The following is an 18,741-nucleotide window of genomic DNA, read 5'->3' on the forward strand; positions in this document are numbered from 1 at the left end:
CCTTACTTAAGAAGCCAGGCTCAGATATTTCAGTAATGTCAAATTTTAGACCCATCTCTAAACTTCCTTTTCTGAGTAAGATCTTGGAAAAGGTTGTTCACACTCAGCTGATGGATTATCTAAACAACTCTCAAATGTTTGAAGTTTTTCAGTCTGGCTTTAAGCCGTTTCATAGCACAGAGACAGCTCTCATAAAGGTTATGAACGATATCTGGTAGCGACGGACTGTGGTAAACACGTAGTGCTTATACTACTAGATATGACTGCTGCATTTGACACAGTGGATCACGACCTGCTGATCTCTCGTTTACAGCTTTGTGTGGGCATTTCTGGCTTTGCACTCCTGTGGATAAAATCATATCTCTCAAACAGGAGCTTCTGTGTTAAGTTGGGCTCGTCATCGTCCTCTGTGGCCCCTCTGCCGTGGGGTGTACCACAGGGATCTATTCTTGGGCCATTACTGTTTTCATTGTATCTCCTGCCACTGGGTGCGATCTTTCGTAAACATAAAGTTTCATTTCATCTATATGCTGATGATTGCCAGCTTTATTTTCCTTTCAGTCATTCTGATAGCTCCCCAATTAGACTCCTGCTTGATTGCCTTAGTGATGTTAAGTCATGGATGGCTCAAAACTTTTTAAATTTTAATGAACGTAAAACGGAAGCAATTCTGTTTGGCCCGAATCGTTCCTCTGATATCCCTGATGTTGACCTTGCTGCTCTGACCCCTCACCTGAAGAGCTCGATTACCAATCTTGGGTTAAAAATCGACTCTGCACTTACCTTTGATGGCCACGTGAATGGGGTGGTGAAATCGTCATTCTATCAACTCAGGCGTCTGTCGAAGGTTAAACCTTTTCTTTCAAGGCGTGACTTGGAGACTGTTATCCACGCTTTTATAACCTTTTAATAGGGGTTGGACTGGGCACTCTGACACGCCTGCAACTAGTACAGAATGCTGCGGCACGGTTTTTATCTGGTAAAAGGAAATTTGAGCACATTACTCCGGTTCTGGCCTCCCTGCACTGGCTTCCAATTGAATTTAGGATTCATTTTAAAGTTCTTTTATTGGTTTTTAAATCTTTAAATGGTCTGGCACCTGCGTATCTGTCTGATTTGCTGAAGCCCTATGTCCCCACTCGTTCGCTCCGGTCAGCTGAGCAGCTGTTGCTCTCAGTCCCCAAATCACGGTTGAAACTGAGAGGAGACCGAGCGTTCTCTATGTGGCTCCTAAGCTTTGGAATAATCTTCCTCTTCACATTAGGCATCGACATCAGTGATGGTTTTTAAATCCAGATTGAAAACGCATTTTTATTCACTGGCTTTTGATTCAGTGGTTGACTGACTTGTATTTTATTGTTTTCGCTATGTTTATTATTTTATCGTATTTATTATTCTTATGGTATCTATTATGTTTCTTTGTTCAGCACTTTGGTCAGCCTTGTGTGTTTTTAAAGTGCTATATAAATAAACGATGATGATGATGATGATGATGATGATGATGAAAGTGGACGATAAACAAACAAGAGAGAAAAGCCGATCAGCTGATCATTGATCAGTTTCATGATTGAAGTAGAAACAGGAGAGGGAGGGTGAGAGGATGAGAGAAGAAGAGGCAGCTGTGCAGCAAAGACACAGAATAACTCCAGCTTTGTGTCTTTTTCATTGTAGCTGAAGTCCGGGACAAACTGTTTTCTTTTCACCTCAATAAGAAACGCGTAATATTTTCTCTGAATACCAGACGATTCCGTTTTTTACGGGACGGTTGGAACTCTAATAATAACCTTATGAACAAAATAAAGTTCAACATCAGTAACATAGCACCCACCCAGCTGTATAGAAACTCGTCATGCTAGCTAGCACGCAGTACGAAAAAGTCAGCAAACGAAAATAAACTCCACCTAAACTTGGTTTCATATCTGACCCAGATGGACTGCAGGTCATAACTTCTTACCTGAAGTTCAGTTCACCTGACACTCTCGGACCAGCGCCGCTTCGGGTCTCTCCTCTTGCCTCCCCTTCTCATCCACCTGCTGGCCTCCACCACTTGCTAATGTTATTGAATCTGTGGAAGCTCCGAATAGCCACCACACGAAGTAACGTAATTAAGAGCCTATCTACAGTGGGGCAAAAAAGTATTTAGTCAGCCACCGATTGTGCAAGTTCCCCCACCTAAAATGATGACAGAGGTCAGTAATTTGCACCAGAGGTACACTTCAACTGTGAGAGACAGAATGTGAAAAAAAATCCATGAATCCACATGGTAGGATTTGTAAAGAATTTATTCGTAAATCAGGGTGGAAAATAAGTATTTGGTCAATAACAAAAATACAACTCAATACTTTGTAACATAACCTTTGTTGGCAATAACAGAGGTCAAACGTTTACTATAGGTCTTTACCAGGTTTGCACACACAGTAGCTGGTATTTTGGCCCATTCCTCCATGCAGATCTTCTCGAGAGCAGTGATGTTTTGGGGCTGTCGCCGAGCAACACGGACTTTCAACTCCCGCCACAGATTTTCTATGGGGTTGAGGTCTGGAGACTGGCTAGGCCACTCCAGGACTTTCAAATGCTTCTTACGGAGCCACTCCTTTGTTGCCCGGGCGGTGTGTTTTGGATCATTGTCATGTTGGAAGACCCAGCCTCGTTTCATCTTCAAAGTTCTCACTGATGGAAGGAGGTTTTGGCTCAAAATCTCACGATACATGGCCCCATTCATTCTGTCCTTAACACGGATCAGTCGTCCTGTCCTTCATATTTATTCTGGTCCCTGCAGTGAGACTTACAAGAATCCTCTCCAACCGATGGCTGTCCCCACCTCCAGCGGGTCTAAGTAGAGGAACATGCCCATCATCTAAGACACATTGAGGATTCTCTCCTACCAAACCCATGAACTGTGTCCACTAGTATGAGTAAGTTTCTTAGTTTGTGAGGCTTCATACTCAAGGTATTCCCTGTGCTTATCTCACAGAACAAACACGAGAGACAGCTCTCCGAATTTGAGATTATATACCAGTATAATGAGATCAATCTATACTTTTCTTGTTCGAGTTATGCCACGAAACCTGTGCTTCCCCACTCTGTGGTAAACACGTAGTGCTACTCTTTCATCTTGACTTAGAATATCCATGTGCTCTCTTCGTAAAGCTCAGAGTATGTAGCCTAGCAACGTATTGACTGTTCAGAAGTAGCCGAGAACCACGCATCTCTTCATGACCTCCTGGCATTTACTGAACTTCTCCGTGCTCGTGGCATTATGCTGGTGTAGTGTCTGTTTATGCTTTCGAATTGGCTGACCTCTTCTTTGTACGTGTTGATGTCACCCAGCTAATCTTACTACTAGCTCACCGACCAGGCCCCCCCGTGATTGTGTATTCTGGACATCTGGTTGAGCTTCCGTCTCTCACCTGTAAGTTGGCTCGGCTCAGTTGATCATTTTTCTTGAGCCCCTCCACGATCGAGATCTTTCTTGCGGTTGGCCCCTCTGCCAGTTTCCGTCAGATCTGAGACGCGAGCAATTTTTATCCAGTGTCTATAGTATTGCCTTTCTCATTTTGCTTGGCATCTATGATTGTCTTCACCCTCTAGTTGATTTTCACACCAATGCTGCCTATGCTCCTTTATTTGAAGATTCTCACTCTTTTCCCCACCGTGTTGGCCAGTCTAACAACATAGCCTTTTCCTTTTCTTAGTTCTCTCTTTGCCTCTTGGTAACTGGCCCATAGGACGGATTCTAGTCTTTTGTGTATGGGACCTTGCTAATCTATGTTCGATCTGAGGTGATCAGTGTCTTTCTCAGTTCACAGCGATTTGTAGAGTGATCCCATTAACATATCCGGTGTCCTATTTCATACAAGTGCATATCGACGTGAGAGTAGCTCCCCAATTATACGATCACGAAACATGCTGCCTTTATCAAGAATTAGCACCATAGTCGTAGTGTTAACCTCCAGAAATTTGTACCGTGTCTGATTCGAAAAGAACCCATATATTACTTAATTAATCCTACTCTCCCGAAATATCTTTGAAAACTATAAGTGCTTATAAAATAATCACTACAGCACGTAATCACATTTTCAATTTTTTTTGTTCTCTCACTCAATCTTTCCTCATTTCTGATTCTCATCAACCATGATAGATGTTACCTTGCTGTGTTTAGCCTCATAATTTTTACCTGACTTCTTGTCGATCATTTTAGACCCCTCAACTCTTAATAATCGTCTGGAAGTGTACCTCTTGCAAATTACTGACCTCTGTCATCCTTTTAAGTGGGGGAACTTGCACTCTCCTCACAACTAACGACCCCATTAAATCCCAGTAACGAGTAACGCGTTCCTGATTTTGGCATAATAACTAGTTACCGTGCTCGTTACCACAATAACCATGGGATTCTGCAGTTTTTGGAACTTCTCCCCTGACTTCATTTTTCAGCTTCAGCAGTCACTGCTTGGTTCAAAGATGCTTGGGAACTATTTGAATCCTAAGTCGGCTAATCGAGTGCCTGATGGGTTAGAGCGTAAGCCATGTTATTATAGATTCTCCTAAACACATCACATGCACGTAAAGTTTGTGCTATGACAACTAGACAGCTGTATGGATACACTTAGAGTGTGTGTGTGTGTGTGTGTGTGTGTGTGTGTGTGTGTGTGTGTGTGTGTGTGTGTGTGTGTGTGTGTGTGTGTGTGAGTCCTATAAACAATGATGTCTCTCTTTATTTGTAGCTTTTATCCTACACATTGTCATGGTCCTGGGTCATTTTGACCCAGCGTTTTGTGTTTCCTTGAAGTTCATTTTTGTGCCTTGTGTTTATTCTGATTTTGTACTAGTTTAGGGTTGAACCTGAAGTTTGGTGTACATTCAGCCCTACCTGTGTCTGTCCTCGGTGCTCTGTTCATGTCCTCGTGTTGTGTTGTGAACCAGTCTGTGTGTTTCCTGCTTTACTTTGAAGGCTCGTGTTCTGGATTTCCTGTTCTATTCTGAAGGTCTGTGTCTGTTGTCATTGTGTTCAGCTTGTGTCCTCCAGTCATTGTGTGTATTAGGTTCAGCTGTTCTCCCCTCCTGTGTGTGATTACCCGATTACCTTGTGTGTGTATGTTTAGTGGGTGTCGGTCTGTGTTCGTTGTCGGCTCTGGCCGACAGCTTGAGTTAGGCCAGTGGTTCCCAAACTTTTTTTGCTAGGCCCCCCTTTGTTTCACAAGGAAAATGTTCGCAACCCCCCACCACGTAAACACATCCTCCAACCACACACGCCCATATTTTGCTCCATTGCGGTTTATTTCACACCTCAAACTTTTTGTAAACAATTAAGCAAATAAAAGTAAACTGCAATAAATTACAGGTAGTAATAGAATAAACTCTTTTACGCTACGTCCACACCTACACGGGTATTTTTGAACACACAGTTGTTTCGTTCACACGTAAACGGCGTTTCGAATCACCGAAAACTGAGATTTTTTAAAACTCCTTTTTTGCGTTTACGTGTGGACGAGGAATACAGAGTTCGTCACACAACGTCAAAGGTATGTGCCTTTTTCACGTCATGCTGTGGCCACGTTATTGTTTACAGGAGATGAACTGCAGAATGACAGATAGAGACAAAATACTGTTAATCTGACTGTCTGCAGGTTTTACTGTTACTGTTACTGTCCTTCCATTTACAAAGGCAGAGGCGTCACGGTGGGATTATTTTACATGTAGTTTTTTTCCCTGTGTGATAATGTTCAACATTGCTGTCAATACATTTTAAAAAAATGCTTCTCTGTGCAAAATGGGTTTAAAAACATAAACAGCTGTGGGATCCTGTTTGTCCGTGATTTGAACCGAGGGAACAAATCGTGGCAGGATCAGCCTGAGGTTATTTGTATCCCGCTGTAACTTTACTGTATAAAGAGCTAACATCTCCAAAATGTCAGGAGTAGTTAGTCATTACAACAAGTGTTTGTGAACTAAAAATCAAGAATGTGGGATACTGTTTGTCCGTGATTTGAACAGCCCAGCGCTGCTCCCGACGAAGGGAAAACCAATTCTGCAGGGGAGACCTACCTTGGCACTTGTGCTTTGCGTTTGTGTGGGAGCCCCAAAAACCTGTCCTTATGCTACCCGTGGCCAAGCGTTTTTTTTTTTGTTTGTTTGTTTTTTTACACCACGCCCCCCCTGCAATGGCTCTGCGCCACCTAGGGGTCGGGCCCCACACTTTGGGAACCTCTGAGTTAGGCAGTTTGGAGACAAAGTTAGAGAGACAAGGTGGAGATGGTTTGGAGATGTGCAGAGGAAGGACACTGGAAATACTGGACAAAAGATGCCAGGCAGGAGGAAAAGAGGAAGCTGAGAGAAGATTCATGGATGTAGTGAAGCACACGTATGTGACGATAGAGTGAGGCAAATGATCCTCTGTGACGAGCCCCGAAGAGAGCAGCTGGAAGAAGAACGCTATTCTCTCGGTCTCACGTACACACACACACAGACAGACACACACACACACACACACACACGCACTCACACACACTCACTAGGGGATTGCTATCATCGTGACTGTGGCAGCCGAGCCACATTCAGCACAGACACACAAACGCATCCTCATTAGCTTGTAGAAATGTGTGTGTGTGTGTGTGTGTGTGTGTGTGTGTGTGTGTGTGTGTGTGTGTGTGTGTGTGTGTGAGAGAGAGAGAGAGAGAGTGGCTTTGTTTGATTGCTGTTGAAACACCAAAGATCAAACTCAGTCGGAGATGAAAGTGCTCGTCTCTCAGCCTGATGTTAGTCATCTGTATCCAGATTCACGAAATGCTTCTCACAGCTCAGGTCCAGAATAAAAGGACACATTTTGCTTGACGTTGAACAGATTTACTAATAAAGCAGCCGGTGTTTAGCTATTATAAATATTAATAAGTTATAATGGGCTATAGTAAGTGACGCCCTATTGTGCTGTTAAATGCTGCCTCCTCATGGCCAAAGGTGCAATTTTCAGTCAGCCTTTGCACAGCGTATAAAACAAATTCATTCCTTGTTTGCTTGTGTTACTGGAGACCATTAATGACATTTTCAGAGGTCTTGAAGCAAAATCTACATACATCCAATAATGTTTGTCAGGGAAAAAAAAGTTTTTTTTATTGTAATTATCAAATATTAAATGCTTTTAAAGAGGCAGGAAAAAACTAACTGGTCAAATGCAGTGTAGCTGAGCATGAGCTGTGTTTCACGCTCCACAGCTGTTCTTTGTATAATTATTTAATTTTCACTGAGCTGAAAAACAGTCTGTGTGTTAGCTGGAAGTGCAAAAGAAAATCGATAGTCATAATATTTGTCAGGTAAATGTAAAAGAATGGTCCAACCACACAAACACAGTCAGAAGGTCCAGCTTAGACACTCTGGTCATGTTTGTGCATTTAAGATTTGCAGGTATTCAATTCAGTTTTATTTACACAGCGCCAAATCACAACAACAGTCGCCACAAGGTGCTTTATAATGTAAGGTAGACCCTACAATAACAGATACAGAGAAAAACCCAACAATCATGTGACCCCCTATGAGCAGCACTTTGGCGACAGTGGGAAGGAAAAACTCCCTTTTAACAGGAAGAAACCTCCAGCAGAACCAGGCTCAGGGAGGGGCGGGGCCATCTGCTGCGACCGGTTGGGGAGAGAACAAATGCTCTCAAAGGTTGGGGAGAGGTTGAGAGGTATTGAAATAGATACAGTAAGTTAGTCATTGTTATAACGTATCTTCTGCAGAGCCGTTTGAAGGCAGAGTAAAAATGGAACTGTTTTGCCCATTTTTCAAATCTCACGTAGACTCATTGTAACATTGTAACATGTCTTTTATCCTTATCCATGATGGTTATTTATTCTTTATCTGTAACTGATAAAGTTTAGGTTCTTTTGCAGGTTGAAATTTATATAAGTGTAGGTCAGCATCAGCCGTAGAAATCCTGTGTGTCACGAGCGCTCCTGCAGGCTGGTTAATTACAGTAACTGGTGCTTTGTTGTGCAGGAGAACCCAGAGCGTGGGCCACGAACCCCTGAGGAGACAAGGCTCTTCCACCACCAGCCGGCCCCCTCAGCCCCTCTCCGCCCAGGCCATCAAACACATCTGGGTCCGCACGGCTCTCTTCGAGAAAGTTCTGGACAAGATTGTGCAGTACATTGTGGACAACTGCAGGTGAGTTTGTTTTACTGTCTGGTGTTGCACTGTGGTGACTCACAGCAACCTACTCCAGGCTTTGTTGTACCTGAATAAATGATCTATTTATGCTGCCCATTCTTCTCTTGTGTTTGCTTTGTTCTGCGTTCTGTCTGGCTAACAACCACTGTGTGTTTCGACAAGCTGTCCACACACTGCAATTCACTGATCAAAGCTTCAGACATGAAGTGCACTGATGGGGTTCACAAACATGGCAACGGTTATCAGACAACCCTAAACAAGAGTTGTGCGGTTTTGCTGTTGTATAGTTCCTGGTAAAAGCTGGGCAAATATTGTAAAGTCGGCGTTGTGTTCAGACAGCTGCAGCGGAGGTGATCTAATCTGATGTAAGACGCCCACGGTGAATGTCAAGGCCTCAGAAGTCCCTCAGAAGTAAAGAGCATCAAACAGCAACCTTAGTAAACCTTTATTCTGGCCTTTGTTGTGAAGCCTGCAGACCTCAGTGCTCTTCTCACTGTGTTTACAGGTTTCACTGGGCCTAACATCACAGATACTGGGAAACAATATTGTTTCAGACGCGATGAGTGTTGGGGGTTTAGCTGTATAGGACATCCTAGCTGCTGATGCGTAAACTTATTATCCTTCCTCGTCCTTATTGGGAGGGAAGTAGAGCTTTTTAATTTAACTCTGGTGTTGGATCAGCTCTCAGTATTGACAGATGCCTGAAGCCAGGGTATATTTATTTTATCGGGGATGCATCCTTAATGCACAGGCATATCTTCAACCTTTGAGAAATCACAGCACTTGGAAATAATGTGCGCGTGAATCAGCCGTCCAACCTTAACCGTCACGGTGAAGCACTCGGCCAGCGCTAATACATAGAAACGAGCCCATCAGTGATTCTTCTACTCACTCGGTCCTCTGGGTGTGCTGCTGCATTCATCATGTGCATAAAGTGTCACTGCAGCTTCTATACACTTACAGCAATCACACTGTTGAGTCAAGTGAAGGGGATAATGGGTGTGATCTCCTACACTTGGAGTATTTGATCACTTTTAAAGATGAACTGATCAAACAATTGGTGCTTTGTTCATTTATGCTGTTTGATATTATCTTGGGTTTGCCAGACTTTCCTCTGACCTGCTCCCTGCCACATCCTGCGATCTGTTACGCCCACTGTACATCTACCTGTGCATTAGGCGGTGGCTCTAACCTGATGTTGAAATGCTTATCCTTAAATGTAGTCTTAATTTGTAATGAAGGTGGTGAGCTCAGATTGTATCTGTGGCAAAACCATTTCTGCTGCATGTTCTCTGCCACGCTCCTCGGGTGAAGTAGAACTTCATCCTGGAGGACAGAGTCATGGTGAACTCCCACAGAAACTACTGGGAACTGCTCAATCGGAGCGCTCTGTGGAAGTTTGGTGTTATTCAAATACAAGGTCACATTGTAGCTATTCAGCGTGAGTTACCACGGTGATTTACACTGGAGCCAGCCAGAAACCACATCTTCCTAACCCATGTGATGGATCTGTGATGTAATGCAGCCACTAGATATGAGTGAGGGGTGGTGATGTAATCAGGCAGGTGTGTCATCTGAGTTTCTATCATGCGTTGCTGAATCCTTGCCTGTTCTTGGATAGATGACAGGTCATACTTTAACCTTTAACCTGCACTCATCACCTCCAAACTGATCATATCTAGTGACGTGTTTCTTTCTTCTCTGTGTTTCTGACGGCAGTAAATACTATGAGAGGGAAGCTCTGATGCATGACTCAGTCTTTGGGCCCATCTTGGCAGCCCTACTAGGTGAGTATGTTAATGTATTTAATCACCAGAGGCTAGTAAAAAAGCATGCACAGCTGATCATCCAGGTGATTGTTCATATATTCATTTAAATTTGCAAACAAATACACAAGACAGCATTTTCATAACTGTTTGGAATTGGACAGCAGGCAGAGACTCGGAATCAGAGACACCGGGCAGTCAGACAGGAACAGGAAGCAAACAGCTTTGCCAGCTTGAGCAAACTAGACAAAGTTAACTGCGAGACAGACTGGTGAAGAGAAAATAAACACTTTATCATCTCTGACTAAAGAGGGAGTTCAGGACACTGATGAGGCAGATAATGAGTGCTGATGAGGGGCGGAGCAGAGTATAGTCATGAACAGCTAGGACAGAGACGCACATTAATGTGTCCAAACACCTGCTGCATATTTGCTCCGTGCTGACAGAAAGAAAGAACTGAAACCATTTATAATGTAATGTATATGCATTCATATGGCACTTTTCTAGTCTGACCATTTAAAGTTCTTTAGACTGCTGCAAGCCATATTTTTGGTGTTATTGTACCATTGATATTATTAGATTACTGATATGTAAAAGAAAAAAAAAGTCCCGTACACAGGTATAAATACTGTTTGTCCACACAGGCTTTACTTGGGAATGCAGCACAGGTGCATTTGGAAACTTACAGAATTTTCCGTACTATAAGGCGCACTTAAAATCCTTTAATTTTCTCAAAAATCAACAGTGCGCCTTATAATCCGGTGCATCTTATGTATGAATTCTGGTTGTGCTTAATAATAATAATAATGGATTGGATTTATATAGCACTTTTCAAGGCACCCAAAGCGCTTTACAGTGCCACTATTCATTCACTCTCGCATTCACACACTGGTGGAGGCAGCTACGGTTGTAGCCACAGCTGCCCTGGGGCACTGACAGTCTGCATTAGCATTAGCTACACAGCTATGTTAGCATAGCATAAATACAGTGAAGCAGGAGGATGAACGCTAACTTTTTTCCACTCGTTAACGTGAGGGTTCCCGATGGTTAGAGACAAATACAGTCGCATGGCAGGATGCTGTAAATGGACCAAACGTCAGTCAGGAGAACAACTGAGATAATCCATCCACAATACAAGATTAGTCATTAATATACTGCAACAACAGGAATAGAGCAGCTGTGATAGAATACAGCATTAATGAATCAATGTTACAGAAGTGGAGGAAGCAAGAAGAATGAGTTGAATAAAGTTTGACTTATCTGACTGCTTTGTTTCACTTAATGAGCCTTATGGTCCGAAAAATACGGTACATTTGTGCCACACTGTTTTATCTACTAAGGTTGCCGGTTCGAGCCCCTGCTTGGACAGTCCCGGTCGTTGTGTCCTTGGGCAAGACACTTCACCCGTTGCCTACTGGTGGTGGTCAGAGGGCCCGGTGGCGCCAGTGTCCGGCAGCCTCGCCTCTGTCAGTGCGCCCCAGGGTGGCTGTGGCTACAATGTAGCTGCCATCACCAGTGTGTGAATGGGTGGATGACTGGTTGTGTAAAGCGCTTTGGGGTCCTTAGGGACTAGTAAAGCACTATATAAATACAGACCATTTTACTAGTGAACCATTGTGATGACCTGGTGAAATATGCATGGTCGAGCCCATCTCTCACTACATGCCAGCCCTGATTTACTTTGGACAGGAGGACAGGATTATACAATGTTGTTAGCAATGAAGAATCCTCTCTAATAGTGTTATTTGATCAAAATTCAATCAAGAATTCGAAATACGTGCACACAGGAGCATGTCGTAGATACGCTGCAGGTTTTCCATCACATATGCAGAAATGAGCAACATCAAATGTTTGCTTAAAGACCGTGTATATGTGTGCTGTCTTTTTAGTGGGGCCGTGTGCTCTGGAGTACACGAAGCTGAAGACTTCGGATCATTTCTGGACAGACCCCTCAGCCAATGAGCTGGTTCAGCGCCATCGTATTCACGGGGCCCACCGGGGCCAGGACGTCTTAGCCGGCCACCGGCCTGCTCTGGGGGTTAGTACGGGGCATCCTCTGGAGGTGTTGTTCTGTGGAGGTGTTGTTCTAAGGATAGATCATCGGCGTGTGTAGGATTGGTTTTCTCGTAGGAGTCGTTCGTTGTATAAACTGGCTGTTTGCTTCTTTTCTAGATCCGCAAAAGGCAGTCGAGCGGCAGCATGTCAGAGGACAGGTTTGCTGCATCAGCGAGGGAGTATGTGGAGTCTCTTCACCAAAACTCCAGAACGCACCTGCTCTATGGGAAAAATAATGTCCTTGTGCAACCGGTACATCTCACTGACACACAGTAACTTTGCTGTTTTTGTCCCATCATCCTCTGGAGTGCTTTCAGTTCCTCCACAGTCTCACAGCCCAGACATATAGTGACAATACTTGTACTTTGGTAAAGGGTCATATCTCAGTCCAGTCTGATATTGGATCCTACAGTTTCTCAAACAAGCCGCTGAGAGTGTGTCTTCACTTTGACCAAACTTTACATCCATCAAAAAAACCATAACAACTTGATTTGTTATGTTTTCTTTTGATTTATCCAAGCAGAAAGTTTGGATATATTCCTTTCTATTACTAGGACAAAGTCTGCTGCGTTATGGACTTTTTCTCTGCAGCACTGATTTTGTGTTGCACAGCTAATTCTGTCACACAGCAGTGTGCAACACAAGAAGACACTATGTCAAATATTGCAACATTATCAGCAAAATAATATCTGCTAACACAGCACGACAGCTAGACTTTATGCTGCACGCTCACATGGAGCCTTGAAAACAAGTAAGAACCACATATCAGCAGCTTAATTAGACTCAAGTGCTGATGGAACGGGTGAAAAGAGATAAAGAAATAAATATGGCACAGGATGTGCTCATTTCAGTATGTTTCATCAAGTTTTAAAGTCAGTCTGTTCTGCTCTAATATAAAATCAGATGATTCAGCTCATGTTGGCTGAGTAAAGAACAAAGCAGTGACGGAAACAGCAGCTCTGGATGATCCGCGGCTATTTCCAGTCGTGTGACAGCGAGCTGTCTGTATCAGATGCATTTCATTACATTAGTGTGCGCCTGACGAATATCAGCAAGAGGAGAGGAAACGCAAATGTAAGGATGTAACACTTTAATGTCCCACGAGAAATCAATCGTAACAGTTGAGGAACGATAATGAAAAATACTCTTTGATTCTTTGTAAATCACAGTTACAGTTACAATGTTTCAAGACATGCTGAGCAGTTTCAGTCCCCCATACTGCTTTTTATTTCTTACACTAAGCTGTGTTTCATACATTAAATCGTACAAACACAGACAGTCTTAGAGCAGAATAAAATGAACTATGTCTATAGTGTGTGTGAGATATAATGTGACAGCTTAGAGCTTAGCTTTCTGAAAAAATCTTGGCATAAACTTTGATAAAGGTTGAAACTTTGTGTAGCTGTCAAAGGTTGCAGGGCTGTGTAGGCCCCGAAGCTGCTGCTTTTTTAGAATAGCAGCAGTAATCCTTGGAAGCCTACACACTGTACGTGCAGCGCCCACTCAGCTTGTCCTGCAGGCAGAGAGGACCCTAACGCAGGCCCCACAGGCTGACAGGATAAACAAAAGCAAACCTTTATTTAGGCAAAGTCCAGAAAGTCAGTATCCATAAAAAGAAACGGCAAACTAATCCTTCAACTGACAGCGAGCGCACCGGGAAACCACAGGACAGAGGGAGGAATAAGTCGTACACACACATGCAATCAAGGGAGGTAAAGCTGAATCCAAGATAAATGGGACAAAAAAGACCGGGGATAGAGGGGAGGAAGACTACATTTCAAATTCAAACCATAAAGAAACCAAACAGGAAACAGCTGTTATAAGAAAAACTCAAATCACAAGAATCCCAAAAAAAACCCCAAAAAAGCTGCACAGTAGTGTGTGTGAGATCTTTGAAATCACATCTTGCTTCTGCCTGCGTTGCTCCAGCACATTTGGCCCTGAGCACGTATGCCTCCCAAGATGCCTTTCTCCGAGCCCCGCTGACAGACATGCAGAGAAGTACAGCACTCGCTGCACTGGTGTGCAAGAGCAGCTCTCTCATCGTGAGCTACCGATCGGCAATGACGTGAAAACCACAACAAGTGAAGCGACCTTGTTACAATGTGAGGGATGTGGATGTTACTCTGACGTGTGACACCCACATGAACTCAGCCTGGTATCGTTCACATTTCTGATGATTGAAATTCCATCTACTGAACTGCGAACAGGACTGAAAATGTCCTGTTTAAACCTGGACCGTGTGACATCATCACACTTCCAACAAATTAGATTCAGAAAAGTGTGATGAGTAGATGACAATAAGAAAATAAAAGCTAGAGAAAGTCTGTGGGAATAAATGTCAGAGTTGGGCAATAAACAGTTTCCTTAGTTTAATAAATCAGAAACATGAATCAGTGGCTGATGAGCTCATCTTACTAACACCAGATTATCAGGGTGTGTTAAATAAATGCTGGGATCATAGAGCACACAGAGCTCAAAGCAGTTTCTGGTGCTGTGTGAAAAAAGTTTAATGCAAAAAACATCCTCGTAACTGCAGAATTAAGTTTTTATGTTGTCGACATCAGTGTGTACAGCGCAGACACATTATGGTTTCTCTCTGCAGCTGATCACGTTCAGCAGTGCTGTGACCTCCACAGTAGTGCTGAGGAAAAGCATCTCATGTCACACGTTTGAGTAAAAGCGCTTTCTTCATCTTGGTGCTAACAATGTTCCATCTCCTCCTCTCCGTTTTACGTGGCAGAAGAAGGACATGGAGGTTTTACGGGGTTACTTGTCTCTCCATCAAGCGGGGGATAATCTCACGCTGAAGTGGACACCCAATCAGCTCATCAATGGCACACTGGGAGACTGCGACCTGGAGAAAAGGTAGCCCGAGTGTACGAACACATGAGCTAGCGTCTCAGAAATGAACAGTTTGAATGCATCAGATAAAGTCTGCTTGATACAAAAACAAATGTAGTAAAGAAATGCAGATGTGCGCACACGCACGTTTGACACGTCGCAGGCGGATTGTCGTGTCATGATTTTGTTGTAACAGACACACCTGAAGCAAATCTACAATATTCAGATGTCACAGAAAGTGTTTCAGGAGGTTGTGCTGGTGTTGTTATTGGCTCACAGGTCAGTGAGAGCCTCGGCTTTGATAAATACCTGCGGCATGCATTTACAAACACATTGGTCAAGATCAGTTGGTAAATGATGTCTCGTGTTCTTCTTCACACAGCCGAGGGGCCCCCCTGAGCTTATACACAGAGCTCTGCTTCACATGACAGAATTGTTTTAGTAAATGGATAGATGCTGCTCTCTGTGGGAGACCTTCCAGAGATCAGTTTCACAGGAAACCTCATGACTGATTCATGTCTCGCTGATCTAAATGATCTTTCTACTTTCAGGGAGAAATACTAGATAGGTAGCTATAGATATATATAGTTGTGCATCATCTATCTATGTATATATCTATGTATTAACAGATTAACCTAATATGTCTGCTCTCTGTTTTTGGACTGCATTTTCTATTCAATTCAATTCAATTTTATTTATATAGCGCCAAATCACAACAAAAGTCGCCTCAAGGCGTTTCAGGGAATTAATTCATCCCTCATTGCTTTCAACACACAGCCATAATCTATCCACAATGCAGAATGTGCACAAACAAGACCTAAATGTGCATTAATAACAAGCTTCCATTTGTTAGTCATACAAAGAATTTCCTTAGCTACCTCATAATTTTCAGAAATAAGTTTATTGGTAGATATATGTTATTTCAATTCTGCAGTTATTTCATTACTATCATGTCACCATTCTGCATTACAATATTAGGGAGTGGAGTGTAGAGGCCCTACAGTAATTGCACTCTCCAGGTTGCACATATCTAAACAAATAAAAAAAAAATAATGGAATCATTTTCTATGATTGGGACTACATGTGTGTTCCTGGGTTCATGCATTGTTTGTGGATCATCAGCAGATCGTTGTACTCCCGTCACTCTTATGTTACTAATCCAACACACGTGCTTCTCTTTTAGTATCTACTGGGATTACGCACTCACTGTTCCTCTGCGCCAGATAGTATGCATCCACTGTCACCAACGCTGTGAGTATACTGCTGTATTCAGTCCTACACACACACACACACGCACACAGTCTGTCACGTCAAATTTAGATCATGTCATGAAGAATCTGTTTCATGATATCACTGATCATGACAAAGTATACACAGAGAATCCCTCTCCTCCTTTTCCTCCTTTTCCATTTCTTACATGCACAAACCTTCGGTTTCTTTTTACAGTATCACAGTTTATGTCTTGTCCACTATTAAAAGACAGTATTTGATCCACTTTGTTCTTTTCTTTGCCTGTTCATATTCCAGCTGACTGTGGGGGGACACTGGTTCTGGTCAGTCAGGATGGGATCCAGCGGCCACCCCTGCACTTTCCCCCTGGTGGTCACCTGCTGGCCTTTCTCTCCTGTCTGGAAACGGGCCTGTTACCACGGGGCCAGTTGGAGCCGCCTCTCTGGTCCCAAAAAGGAAAGGTAATAGCATGATTCAGGTAACAAATGAAGATCCTAAAACACTAAAATATAATAAAGCACAGTGAAGTGCAGGCACTGTAGAATTAAACTGACACCAGAAAGGCCGTCAGACTGTAGTTATAGGACCTACAACCTACAGAGTGAATCTAACTTTGAGACAAGACCAAAAACTCAGAGTTGAAACTTTGTGCAGGTGATGAGATGATGCTGTGACCAATAAACAGTTTTTACATCGAGCGCTTATATTTTGAGGCTCCTTAGACTGCTGATGTCATGAAATGGTATCAATATATAAAGCCCGATACAGCAGATATGTGTAGAATCGAAACCTCTAAACTGTGAAGGAATCTCAAAATTTTATATTTAACTAAAGTTCGTCACCATCAACATAAAAACTCAGCTGCCCTGCGTCAAAAAGTAGTCCCCCCTCAAACCTAATAACTGGTTCTCCACCCTTAGCAGCAACAACTGCAATCAAGTATGTGACAGAACTTTACTGCTTCACAAAGAAGAGCAGCTTTGGACTTTTATTCCTTAATAAATGAAATCACTACATGTTGTATTTACTCGGGTTGAAACGGTGGGACAAACGTGCAAGAAGCCCAGGATTTAGACTGCTCCAGATTCGATTTTTCTGTCTACTCGTGGCTCTTTTACATCAGTGATATCTATAATATGAGCACAACCCCCCTAACCCCACCTGCAAGTCAGATGGCACGTTTGTAAAACCAGCCAATCAGAAGAATGGTGGCATAGTCAGTTAAAACAGCTGTTTTAGACAACAGATGAACCAAAGGTCTTAACCCAGGCAGCTCAGTGTTGGAGAATCCCACAAAGCTAATTTAAGAGCGTCCCATTAAACCTGTTTAAGTTGTGTCTTTGACCTGCATCACATGCTAAACCTGTCCTACAGGGAAAAGTATTCCCTAAACTGAGGAAGAGGAGTAGTGCCGCCAGGCTTATCGACCAGGAAGCCAACGGCGAGGAGCAGTCGGCCGCCGACTACGTGTTTCGCATCGTCTACCCTGGATATCGATACGAAGCCAGTAAGTAACAGCGCAGGCGCCCACGAGGCAGACGTAGCTGCTCGTAACCAAAACGAATCTTGTTTTGTGGCGAACACTAATCTGATTAACGGCTACATGAATGTGTTTGTAAAGCACCCTGGTTTCTTTCCCACAATACTCTTGCAGAGCCATGCAGGGCACCGCTTTTCTAACTTTGTTCTCTGTTGTCCCACCGGTGCTAACAGTCACTATAAACTACCACCACACCACGGGCAGCCGCGCTCCATCGCTGGATGATGACGAGGAAGAGGAAGATAGGCTCCATGCTATGATCTCAATGATCTGCTCGCGGAACCTCACAGACCCTAATGTCATGAAAGGTTTTTATCACCTTAACACACCTACCCGACCCTGCTGCCCCACCCTCACCAAACCCTGCTGCCCACCCCGAGACCTCACCTCCGCTTCTCCTGCTCTTTCTTGCCTCCCATTATGTTGTCTCAGGCCCTCTCCCCTCCACCTCCCAACCCCACCCGTTCCAGCTTCGTCTGCCTGTGTATGTTCTCCCCAACTCCGAGCCCAACAGTGTGGCATGGGCTAGGGATGGTTGTGTTAGCAACTAAACAAAACCAGCGAGCAGCGCTTAGAGCATTAACACGTTTATGTGAGATCACGGTAGGATCGTCAGCAGTACACTGCACCATAGACGTGGACGGGGGAGTTTCTCAATGGAAATCGCCACAGATTAACAAATAGATGGAAGAATCTTTTGGTTGTTTGTCCTGTGTTGATAATGAGTTCTGGTTGGTGGAAGCTGCAGACTTAAATATGATTTTCATTTTAGGCCGCAACATAGTTTCAAACAAGCTAAAGGTCTTCTACAGTCTCCATCGAGGTTCTGGTTGAGTGCACTAATCAATATTTCATATGCATCATGTAAAATGAAAGGTGTGCTTATCATTTCCAGCCTACAGAAAATTAGCCCCACATTAGAAGCATGAACAGAACTCTTCAGACTCGTCTAAGTAAGAGGCTTTTGTTGTTGTTTGCTCTTGTAAGAAACACTAAATTCTTCCTTCATTGACTTTGTGTCCAGCTGCACCACATGAGTTAGTAGTTTCTGGGTAGTAGCTCCTTCTCTCACCCCACCAATCACAGCAGATGGCCCCGCCCCTCCCTGAGCCTGGTTCTGCCAGAGGTTTCTTCCTGTTAAAAGGG

General features: G+C 43.5%; 1 protein-coding gene across 5 annotated transcripts in view; it reads left to right on the forward strand.

The window, feature by feature from the left end:
* Positions 1 to 18,741, forward strand: part of sgsm2 (small G protein signaling modulator 2) — a 110,962-nt gene that overhangs the window by 77,332 nt on the left and 14,889 nt on the right. For 2 of the 5 annotated variants that reach the window (XM_042224200.1, XM_005930832.2), the window contains exons 4-12: positions 7,990 to 8,157; positions 9,880 to 9,947; positions 11,816 to 11,964; positions 12,099 to 12,233; positions 14,725 to 14,849; positions 16,009 to 16,076; positions 16,353 to 16,516; positions 17,430 to 17,562; positions 17,769 to 17,903. In XM_042224200.1, the coding sequence (XP_042080134.1) occupies positions 7,990 to 8,157; positions 9,880 to 9,947; positions 11,816 to 11,964; positions 12,099 to 12,233; positions 14,725 to 14,849; positions 16,009 to 16,076; positions 16,353 to 16,516; positions 17,430 to 17,562; positions 17,769 to 17,903 (1,145 nt within the window). The remainder of the gene's footprint in view (positions 1 to 7,989; positions 8,158 to 9,879; positions 9,948 to 11,815; positions 11,965 to 12,098; positions 12,234 to 14,724; positions 14,850 to 16,008; positions 16,077 to 16,352; positions 16,517 to 17,429; positions 17,563 to 17,768; positions 17,904 to 18,741) is intronic. The other 3 variants (XM_042224202.1, XM_014336350.2, XM_042224201.1) reach the window with 2 other exon arrangements.

The sequence above is a fragment of the Haplochromis burtoni genome, unplaced genomic scaffold (assembly GCF_018398535.1).
Source record: "Haplochromis burtoni strain Fernald_Lab_line unplaced genomic scaffold, NCSU_Asbu1 Contig_132, whole genome shotgun sequence".
NCBI lineage: Eukaryota > Metazoa > Chordata > Actinopteri > Cichliformes > Cichlidae > Haplochromis > Haplochromis burtoni.